General features: G+C 37.0%; 1 protein-coding gene across 1 annotated transcript in view; it reads right to left on the reverse strand.

The window, feature by feature from the left end:
- The window catches only part of Znf438 (zinc finger protein 438), a 150,230-nt gene that overhangs the window by 52,823 nt on the left and 84,916 nt on the right, over window positions 1–12,491 (reverse strand). Inside the window, exon 6 of the mRNA XM_034509668.2 lies at window positions 6,162–6,229. Within this exon, the coding sequence (XP_034365559.1) occupies window positions 6,162–6,198 (37 nt within the window). The 5' untranslated portion in view covers window positions 6,199–6,229. The remainder of the gene's footprint in view (window positions 1–6,161; window positions 6,230–12,491) is intronic.

Consider the following 12,491-nt stretch of genomic DNA (forward strand, 5'->3'; position numbering starts at 1 on the left):
GTCAATGGAATAGATGAGATTTTCAACAAGATCACAGAAAAAAACTTACCCCCAATATGGAAAGACATACCCATATAGACACAAGAAGGCCACAAAGCACCAAATGGACAAGAAAAGAAAATTCTCATGGCATATCATAGCTAAATCACTAACTATAGATATAAAAGAAAGTATATTGAAAGCTACAGGGAAAAGATGAAAAACCCTAATGTCACATATAAACAAAAACCCATAATGATTTATTAATGGAAACTTTGAAAGCCAGAAAGGCCTGAAGCAACACATTCCAAGTCCTAAAAGACCAGGACTACCAACTTAGACTAACATACACAGCAAAACAATCTGCCATAATTAAAGAAGAAAGAAAAACATTATATAATATAAAGAGTCTAAAATTTTTATCCAATTAACTGAACCTAAATACAGAAAATAATATTTTGAACTGAAGAGAATGTCAAGAGATTATATGGAAAGAAAGAAATATGAATCCATAATCAGTAAAACACAAAATTACACTGAATAGAAACAACACTATCAAAAATCCACAACATGAAGAAGGCAATTAACAGATATATTTCAACAACTTTAAATATCAATGACATGAATTCTCCAATCAACAGGTTAATTGGAGGGATGGAGAAACAAAATTCATCTATCTGTTGTCTACAAGAAATATATTTTACCTTTAAAAATAGGCATAGCTTTAGAGTAAAAAATGAGCTAAAAGTACTCAATCAAATATCATTATCCCAATTTCTGACAAAATAGTCTTTAAACTAAAACTTATGAGAACAGATGAGGAGGGATAATCAAAGGAACAATTAACTAACAAGAATTATCCTAAACATGTATACATCAAACTCTGGTGTACCTGATTTCATAAAAAATGTTATAATTTGATTTAAAGACACAGATTAACATCAACTCAATAATACTGGGTGATTTCAATACCCCACTTTTTCCAATAGGTAATAAAAAATAGAGAAACATCAGAATTGTTTGACATCATGTATGAAATGGACCTAGCAGATATGTACAGATGATTTCACCCAAACTCCAACAAATTCACCTTCTACTCAGCAGCACGTAAAATCTCTATAATAGACCACATCCTGGGGCACAAAAACCAACCAACCAAACAACCCCCCAAAACTTTACTAAATCAAAAAGACTGAAATAACTTACTCTATCTGAATACAATGTAATAAAATTTAAACTTGGGTGGAAGTGGGTTAGGGGGAGATATCCTGGCAGTATGCGCCAAGCAATACCACAAACACACTGCACAAGAAACCTCACCCAAGAGATTTATTGGTAAGGACAAAAGAAAGTGTGTCTCTCTTGTGGGACTGCTTCTGCTTGGTAGAAAAACAGCAAAGAACTGAGCTGGAGGTAGGCTTTATAGGGTTTCTTGGATCAGAGCATTCCAGGGTAGCTTGGAATTGTTGGGGCTTTGTGGCATGATCTTGGGGTAAGCTCAGGGACTGGTGGAATTTTGTGACCCGTACTTGGGCTTTTTATTCTGTAGGATAGAGCTTGGTCACCTGTATCTCCAGGGGCTGGGTCTGATTGTTAAGGCCACTGGAGTGTTCTGTGGGCATAGCCTTGTGGTTGGGGGTCCTCAAAGGTAGGGCCTAGCTACTCAGTGCCTTGAGAAGCTGACAAATTGGATACCAAACATGGCTCTAATAAACACATAAACTCATAGAGATTAAACAGTTTATTATTAAATTGATGAATGGGTCAAAAATCAATAATGAAATAAAAACATTTCCTGGAACTAAGTGAAAATGAAAATACAGCACAAACAAAACCACTGAAAGAAGTCCCATGAGGAAATTTATAGCTCTAAATGCCTACATTAAAAAAATCATTTCAACCAAAAGTTAACAAAAAAGTTAAGGAAAGAAACTTCATACTCCTCAAAGGAAAATCTACCAAGATGAACTCTTAATTTTGCTCCAAATGCAAGGGCACCCACAATCATAAAAGAAACTTTACTAAAGTTCAAAGCACACATTGCACTTCACACAATAATAGTGGGAGATTTCAACAACCCACTCTCAGCATGGACAGATCATAGAAACAGAAACTAAACAAAGACACAATGAAACTAACAGAAGTTACGGACCAAATGGATTTAACAAATATCTATAGAACATTTCATCCTAAAACAAAAGAATATACCTATTTCTTAGCACCTCATGGTTCCTTCTCCAAAATAAACCATATAATTGGACACAAAACAGGCTTCAACATATACAAAAAGACTGAAATAATGCCTTGCATCCTATGAGATCACCACGGACTAAGGCTGGTCTTCAATAATAACAAAAACAATGGAAAGCCCACATACACCTGGAAACTGAACAACGCTCTACTCAATGATGACTTGGTCAAGGAAGAAATGAACAAAGAAATTAAAGAATTTTTAGAATTTTAGAATTTTAAATTTTTAGAATTTAGTGAAAATAAAGGCTCATCATACCAGAACTTATGGGACACAATGAAAGCAGTGCTAAGAGGAAAACTCATAGCTCTAAGAGCCTACAAAAAGAAACTGGAGAGAGCATACACTAGCAACTTGAGAACACACCTGAAAGCTCTAGAACAAAAAGAAACAAACACACCAAAGAGCAGTAGATGGCAGAAACAATCAAACTCAGGGCTGAAAGCACCTAAAGAAATGGTCAACATCCTTAGTCATCAGGGAAATGCAAATCAAAACAATTCTGAGATTCCACCTCACACCAGTCAGAATGGCTAAGATCAAAAACTCAGGTGATAGCAGATGTTGGCGAGGATGTGGAGAAAGAGAAACACTCCTCCATTGTTGGTGGGATTGCAAGCTGGTACAACCACTCTGGAAATCAGTCTGGTGGTTCCTCAGAAATTGGACATAGCATTACCCGAGGACTCAGCTATACCACTTCTGGGCATATACCCAGAAGATGCTCCAACATATTACAAGCACATATGATCCACTATGTTCATAGCAGCCTTATTTATAATGGCCAGAAGCTGGAAAGAACCCAGATGTCCTTCAACAGAGGAATGGATACAAAAAATGTGGTACATTTACACAATGGAGTATTACTCAGCTATTATAAACAATGAATTCATGAAATTCTTAGGCAAATGGATGGCCTAGAAAATATCATCCTGAGTGAGGTAACCCAATCACAAAAGAACACACATGGTATTCACTCATTGATAAGTGGATATTAGCCCAAAAGCTAGAAATACCCAAGATACAACTCACAGACCACATGAAGCTCATAAAGAAGGAAGACCAAAGTGTGGGTGCTTCGGTCTTTCTTAGAAGGAGTACAGAATACTCATTATCAGAGCAGAAATTAATGAAATAGAAACAAAAAAATAATACAAAGAGTCAATGAATCCTGTCAGATCTGGTTCTTTGTGAAGATAAACAAGATTAGCAGACCCTTGGCCCAACTAACCAAAAGAAAGGGACAGAATCAGAGATGAACAGGGAAATAAAACAGACACCAAAGAGACTCAGAATATTATAAGTGGATACTTTAAAAACCTGTGCTCCATCATTAAGCTGAAAAACCTAAAAGAAATGGATGAATTCAGCAAAACCACCAAAGAAGTCAATCACCTAAACATACCCATAACAAAGGAGGAGACTAAAATAGTAATAAAAGGCTTTCCAGTTATGCAAATCCAAGGACTAGATGAAGCCATAGCAGAATCTATCAGATTTTCAAGAAATACCTTCAGTCAGGCCTTCTCAAACTATTAAGAAATAAATAAAAAAAACAGTAAAAACAAACAAACAAAGAACAACAACAAAACAAGTAACAGAAGCATCCCCAACCTCCTTGTATATAGCTGGTATCTAATACTAAAACTAGGTAAAGACACAACAAAAGATGAAAACAACAATGTCAGTGGTGAATATAGTTTCAAAAATATTCAATACATGCTAACAGAATATAGTCATTTATCAAAAAGATTATATACCATGACTAAGCTGGCTTTATCTATAAAATGTAGGGATGTTTCCACATATACAAGTCTATAAATGTAATAAACTGGCCGGGCAGTGGTGGCGCACGCCTTTAATCCCAGCACTTGGGGGGCAGAGGCAGGCGGATTTCTGAGTTCAAGGCCAGCCTGGTCTACAGAGTGAGTTCCAGGACAGCCCGGGCTACACAGAGAAATCCTGTCTCGAAAAACCAAAAAAAAAAAAAGTAACAAACTAAATAATATACTTAAAGAAAAGAATCACATGTTTATCTTAATCAGAAAAATAATAAGGATGTCTGAAAAAGTTATAAGGAATCATACTATTAAATATTTACTTAAAAATCCTGTAATACACATAATTCTTTGTATAAATACACATATGAAGTTTTAATGAACTATATTCTTCCAGGCTGACAACGTTCCCTCCAGAACTCAAAGATCACCTAATAAAAAACTCTAATACCATGTATGTGATGCACTTTTGAGTATTGGCTAGGGTTGTTTAAGAAACCCCTCAAACACACACCCTACAGCTATAAACTCTGGTTGCCACACCCAGAGGCAGAAGGTAATTCTCAATTGCTGAAGACACCAAGCACTTCAGAAACAGGGCTCAGAGGCCCAGAATGCCCTGAATGCCCCTTTAGAGGACTAGCTTTCATGTATCAGAAAGCTTCCAAAGGAGGAAAGCAATCAATAGTCCTCCATACTAGACTACTTAGGTAGCACTCCAGTGCCTAAGATGTAACAATAACCTTACAGGTGCAGTAGGACACACATGTTTAGGCAGTAATCCACAGCTCTCAAATTAGACAAGATCTGCTCAGCAAGAGGGAAATTGGTAAACTACCCAGTGCTGGTGAAGTCATGGATACTAGAGAGAACATGTAAGTAGTACTTTACCAACCCAGTATAATCCATAGCAACAATCTAAACACTCGTCTTAACACACACAGAGAAGTGAAGTTTTCATTCCTCACCAAAAACACTTCAAAGAGACAAAACTCACTGTAGAGACATACCACCAATCAAAATGCAAGTTGTGGAGACCTGTTCCAATGCATACAACTACAAAACATTCCTGTACTTAAAGCTCAGGGAACATTATAGCATTTTAGTAGAATTGTAGAACATTGTTTAAGAAGGGGGATAGAAAGATCCTAATAGCCAGAGGATCAGGGAGTCTGTTTTGAGACTGTGTCTCCTAGTAACATCAGAAGAGACACTTACAACATCTCACTATCATGACTGCCTAAATGTCAGCTGAATAAAGACAACATGCCAAAGTGGATGAGGGAAAGACCATGAGGTGTCAACTAAGGAATGCTGATCGTGGGAGAGAAAGTTTTCCCCATGGAAGTGGGCTAATTATCCAATACCAAATGGTCAGTCCCTGATTCACACATACAAATAATATCATAGAGACTGAGCATGTTATATTTAGAAATATATACATATATGCATGTAATGACAATTAATGAAAAAAGAAGCCATGAAGTTGAAAGACATCTAGGAGGGAGGGGTTTATCAGAGAGTTTGGAGGGAAGAAAGGGAAGGGAAAATAGTGCAACTATTTTATAATGTCAAAAATAAAAACAATTAAAATGTTTTTATAGGTTTCATGAAGGGAAATTAATTGTTCTTACAAATTTCATTTTGAATGATGTAAGAAAACAACAGGTAAAAAATATAAGCAATCACCACCTCTTAACATATGTGTGTCCTTGTGTGTGTATGAATATGTGTGTGTGTGTATGAATATGTATGTGTGTGTGTGTTTGTATGAGGCATGAATGCAATACTTATTAAGATACCTGAGTCATTATGCCAGTGAAGCCACATCCATAATCCCAGTGACATCTATTACCTCCAGCTAACTGGGTGGTGAGCTGGCCTCCCAGTTCTGCATACAATGAGTTGGCCTGCTCTTGGGGCTTTTCAGCCTAGAAAAGGAGACAGATCCTTATAATGTTCTACCAATCTGGGAATCCATAGTCACTAGATTAATTTACCAAAGGAAATGAACTTTTAGAGGTAATTGGAGGCTTTGCATTTAATTCTAGGAACTATGATATCTTGTGACTGGAGGGTGGAGGCATTAAATATATCAAGTAAAATCATAATATTATAATGTATACAGTCTTCTGCAGCATGCATTATCTTACCTTGATCTTTTGGTGGTACTGATGAAGAATTCCGCATTATGATGAATATGGCCTGAAGATTAGCTTTCCTAAAATATTCAAGCACAAAGAATCATTAGGAAGTAGTTGAGATATTTTGTTAATTAACAGTAAAGTATGAATTATACAAGCCTTTGAAAACTGTTTCCCTTCTTATAACTAAGTGAATACCAAATATGCTGGAGTGGACTTGAGGAGGGATACTGGGACACTCTTTGAGGGCCTACCTGCACCCCTGCTTTCAGTCATAGAGAAGTAAGCAAAGTAAAGAGGCTCTGAAAATGTCTGCCTGATAGCTAACTATATTGCATATATCTTATTTAAAAAATAACTACCAAAATAAATTACAAATACTGATAATTAAGATACTAAAACAAACACTAAAATGAAAATCATAAGCTATAAGGATAACAACTCTAACATAGTTGCTTAACAGAATATAGTCTTATCAACATAAACTGTGAGTACAAAGCCTGTGAAGGAGCATACAAAATGCTGATACAATCATACTAAAAGACAGATGTTGGCATACAGGAAAACACATGGTGGCAAATTCACACATATGTTTGCACTGTGCTTTGTCATGGAATTCCAAGTTTTCCCTTTCAGGTTACCAAGTTTCCAAGTTGTCTACACATTAACCAGCAACATCTGGCCCTCAGTACTTATGAAGCTTGATACTGAGAACCCCTCAGAGATCAGAAGTCAAGGATATCTGGTGTGTTATTTGCATATAATCCATTACATTCTCCTGTACACTCTGAATCATTTCTAGGTTACTTATTGTTGGATACAATGTAAATGTTATATAAATAAACAGCGGTACATGGGTGTATCCAACCTGAGGCCTATGGGCTGCATGTCTCCCAAGACAGCCATTAATGTGGTTAATTAAGCATATTTGTAGGTGAAAGAGTCCTGTCAAATTAATTTATCTGAGCCTAGCATGGCCTGGAACTCACAGTAATAGTTCTTAGTCATCCCTCCAAGTATGAGCAACATTCTCAGCTACAGATGTAGCTTAAAAATATTTTTGAAGCAAGACATGGTAGTACATGCCTATAAATCCTAGCACTTAGAGCTGGAAGCAGAGATATGAAGAATTCAAAGTTAGCAGCCTGGGATATATGACAGTTTGTCTAAAAAACAAAACAATAAAACTTATCATCATCACCACCACTACCACCACCATTATCACTATTATTATAAGACAAGTTTCACTACGTAGTCATGGATGGATGGTCTGGAACTTACTATGTAGACCAGGTTGGCCTTGAAGTTGCAGAAATATGCCTTTCTCTGTCTTTTCCAAGTGCTGGAATTAAAGGCATGCACCACTACATGAGACAAAAACTTACTGTGAGGATGTGAAATATGGATATGGAAAGGCAACTGTGTGTGTATAAAAAAAGTCAAGATCTTTGAAAAAAATATTAACCAATATTTTATAAGCTTTTTAAGTACAGATGTTTTTCTAAGCGATATCAACAACAAAAATACTTAAGGTCAATACTGAAACTGGGTTAAAAAAGGTACATTTTAAAAAACAAATACAGAGTAACAGAGGTCACAACTGTCCTACATCAATAATAAAAAGTAAGGATAAAATAGGTAACAGAATCTTTTAAAGACAACAGAACGCAGTTCATAAAAAAGATCCCAACGAGGCTGGAGAGACAGCTTGGAGGGTTGGAGCACTGTCTAGTCTCCCAGAGGATTTGGGTTAGATCCACTGCCCATGTGGCAGCTCACAATTGTCTAACTCCAGTTCCAGAGGACCTGATGTTTCTTTTCTGGCCTCTACAGGTCCCAGAAATCCGAGTGGTAAATGGACATACCATAGGAAAATACCCATGCACATAAAATAAAAACAAATCTTTAAAACAGTATCAAAACACAAACAAACAAACAAACAAGCAAACAAACTCCACAACAATGGACCCCAAACAGATAGGAAACCACAACAGGGAGCTGAATAACCATACACAGGAAGCAGGGGTCTGATTCTCTCGGTAAAATGGAAGAAGAGAGTCTCCATTATGTTTCTCTTTTCTTACAATTCTTCAGCATGCAAAGAAGGTATAAAATATCACCCATAATAAAGAAAATAAGAAAAAGTTACCCAGATGTTAGAAATAATAGGTAAAAACATGAGGTATTTATTTCATCTGTGAATGGATTGCTTACGAGGGATGTTGGAAGAATATACAAGCAAATTTTAAGGCATAATAAGATACGACCCAAAATGAAACCCAGAATGGGAGGTTAAATAAAAGCAAAATACAGAAAATACTAAGCATCATGAACTGAGCTGTAGGACAAATAAAAAGCTCATGTCAATAGCTGGAGAGGAGAAAGATGGAAAGACAGCAAAGTTCCTGTAAGAAATATTAGCCCAAACACTGTGACAAAACTGTAAACATACAGAAGATCATAGCAAAGGCTACCATGAGCAACCTACTCAAAACAAGTGAAAAGATCTTTCTTTTATTTTTTTAGAAAATATTGTTCTGAAAATTGTCAGGGTTGTTTCTAGGCAGTCCTCAGCTCTGTTGTATGTCATGAAAATACAAAAAAAGCTGTTTAGATCACTAGAATTTGCAGTGTACTTTGAAGTCACATTTTGTACAAATCTGTGTCTTTTCATGCAAGCCTGTTCTTTCTAGGGTCTTCAGAGTAACTTTAAACACATTCCTTGCATGTTAGTACCTAGAATGGAAACCTAAGAGCCACAGTTGGGTGCTGTGTAAAGTGAAGCGGGCTTTTATTCAATTTAATGGAAAAATAAATACATTGTGTAATTAGTATACTAACAATAAAGAAAATACTGGATAATCATATCATAATGTAACATCTAAAATATATCAGAGGCAAAGAGGCATTAAACAATAACATAATACCCAACGGTGGTTTTTAAACCTTATACAAAGTGAAGTCCTATGCATTCGGGCACCATGGCAAGGCACTAGCCTCCAGGGCTTCCTTTAAGGTATCTTTCTGATCTATGAAAATCTTGATCTGGCCTTTTGAAAAACTTGAAAAACTAAACTGAAAAGTATATTTATGTAGAAAAATCAATCAGAAACAAATCAGTGAAACCACTAGTTACAGCAAAATTTATCATGAGCTTAATGAATCACACATAAAACTGATTTTGATTTTAGTCATTCTATAGTATTTAAAAAGAGTTGATGAATAAATTACATTTACCTGACATAAAATCAGGTAAATCAGTGACTTGAGACAGTGAAGACTTGACTCCTTCTTATTGACGGAGTCTAAGGTAGGCACTGCTGGAATTCACTACACTGCCTTGCAAGTTTCCTAAAAGTAAACTTAGATAAACCGTCTCAGAGAGGCCATCTCTGTGCACTGTCTCCAAGCTTGCTGCCATTAGCCCATGCTGAGAGCTTGTGTGGAATGCTCTTCTGTGTTTGTATGGGCACTGACCACACGATTCAGTGTAGCTGTCCATCTAGATTAGCATCTCCAGAAAACTATTTCCTAGAGAGTAAACATGCCATACGTCCCGATAGACATGCTGTCATCATAATACATTTGGCCAGTACATCTTGAAATGTGAAAACATTAAATTGGAAATATAAAGACAGGACCCTTTTGAGAGCGTGTGGGTCCTGATGCTGGGGACTGAATTGGGAGCTTTGTGCATGTTAGGTGTGCACTCTGCCTTTGAACTACCTCCCTAGCTTGTTGTTTGAGACAGGAACTTGTTCTGTAGTCTAGACTGGCCCCAAACTTGTAATCCTTCTCCTCAGTTGTGTCATTGATGGGGTTACAACCATGTACCACTGTGCCCAGGCTCTTCTTTGCACAGTGACATATGCCACAGACTTAGTCTGGACCTGCTGATGGACCTTCTTTCATGTTTGTTTCTGTTGTTATCTCATGTCTGTTGATTCTAAAATACAACACAATGACAGTTGGACAAGACTTCAGATTTGATGCTACAATAGGCAAGTGACTCCACAGGTGACTGCTCCACCCAGTCAACATTCTTCATGTGAGCTCTTTTGATCTAGTGACAGGATTCCATTTACTGGGCTTCCATTCACCAGCTTTGGGTTATCAAAAATAATATAGTGGGTGTTCAATTTCTGTACATACAAATGGTTTTGATCTTTTGGGTAAAGGAGTACCTAGGAGTAACACACTCTCCAACTCTATAAGCAAGGAGCCAGATACAGCTGTCTCCTGAGAGGCTCTGCCAAAGCCTGAAAAATACAGAGGTGGATGCTTACAACCAACCATTGGACTGAGCATGGAGTCCCCAATGAAGGAGCTGGAGGGGGTTTGTAATCCCTTAGCAAGAATAACAATATCAACCAACCAGATCCCCCAGAGCTCCCAGAGACTAAACCACCAAACCAAGAGGTAGACATGGAGGGACCCATGGCTCTAGCTGCATATGTAGCAGAGGATGGCCTTGTCAGGCATCAGTGGGATGAGAGGCCCTTGGTGCTGTGAAGGCTGGATGCCCCAGTGTAGGGGAATGCCAGGGTAGGGAGGTGGGTGGGTGGGGGAACACCCTCACAGAAGCAGGGGGAAGGGATGAGATAGGGGGTTTCTGTGGTGGAAACCAGGAAAGGGGATAACATTTGAAATATAAATAAAGAAAATATCCAATTAAAAAAAGAAAAAAATAATGGTTTCCTTTTTTAATTAAAACTTTTAAGTCAAAGCTACATTAAATATCTCTATTTTGTTTTAAAGATACAGACACCAGATTCTCTTCCTCAGAGACAAGCACTTTCAATTCTCAGAACTTAAAGCTTATGTAATCAGCATTCAGATATCCATATATCTATGTGTTAACTACACATTTATAGTTTTATCCCTCAGTTTCAGGTAATATCTACTGCTGCCTAAGAATGAAAAGTCACTACCTCTCAATAAAAATGATGAGTAATAATAATTTCTAGGTATAGATTTCTAGCTGAAACTAAAAAGCTTTATTCCATTCTCCTCTGGTTGGCAATATCAGTATAAAGGTACTGAAGATTTCAATGCTTTACATACAACTTATTTATTTCTCTACAGAAATAAATCATGTTAAGATTTTTTTTGAGATAGGAGTCTCATGATTGTAGCTCTGGCTGGTCTAGAATTCACTATGTAGACCATGCTGACCTGGAACTCATAGAGATATACTTGCCTCTGCTTTTTCAAGTGTTGCCACTAAAGGTGCACCATGCCTGATCAATGGTAGAACAATTTGCACTAAAGTATCTCAACATGTTTTTACCCATTTGTACAGTTGTTGAATATTCTCATTCTTCCCCTCTCCCGCCCTCCTCTCTCTCTCTCTCTCTCTCTTTCTCTCTCTCTCTCTCTCACACACACACACACACACACACACACACACACACACACACACACACACTCTTTGATAATCATGATGGCACACTCTTATAATTCCAGTACTTTGGAAGCTGAGGTAGGAGCATTATAGGTTTAAAACCAGTCTGGACTATGTAGCATGATTCTGTTTTAAACAAATAGTCTTCATTCTTGACATTTCTAAGTATCAGTCTTTCGAGGAAACTCTAAGGACACACACTAAGTGTAGTCATATGTAAGTGATGTTCTATTCATTAGTCAAGTAACAGAACCAGACTAGATGGTTGTCAACTGATGATAGATTATGAAAATGAAGTTGTGTGTGTGTATGTGTGTGTATGTGTGTGTATACAATGGAATTTTATTCAGCCAAAGAAAAATTAAATTGCAAAATGTGCAGCAGAATGAATGGAAATAGAAAGCATTATACTGAATGAGGTAATCCAGCCCCATAAAGATAAATTCACACATTGTCTTTCATATCCTAGCTTAAATTCTTAGATTAGTGTATTTTTAACTTGGAGTGTTTACTGAGTCCAAGGAGATAGAAACACAGGTGGGAGGAAGAGGCCTTTAGGGAGAAACTAATACCAGAAGACATATTGATGTAAAAGTAGTGGTCTAACTGGAAGTTGAAGGATGTAAGTGGAAATTGTGGTGGAGAGGGTAGAGAAGAGGAGGTAGGGAGAAGGATTAACCAAAACTAACATGTATGAAAAAGCCACATGAAAACCTACTAGTTTATAAGTTTATTTAAAATATAATTGTAAAAAAAATAATGGAGGTAGCCTCTTTAGGTGGATAACCTATGGGAAGCCATAGGTTATTAAAAGTTTCATTGTCAGGCATGGCATATAAGCTGTTTATCAGGAAGACCCCAGAGGCCCATAAACCAATATAGGTTATTGTCAGTGCTTTTTACTGCCCATCAGAACTAAGATACCACACTCTGAG

This window comes from Arvicanthis niloticus, chromosome 8, assembly GCF_011762505.2.
Source record: "Arvicanthis niloticus isolate mArvNil1 chromosome 8, mArvNil1.pat.X, whole genome shotgun sequence".
In the NCBI taxonomy this organism is placed as follows: Eukaryota; Metazoa; Chordata; class Mammalia; order Rodentia; family Muridae; genus Arvicanthis; species Arvicanthis niloticus.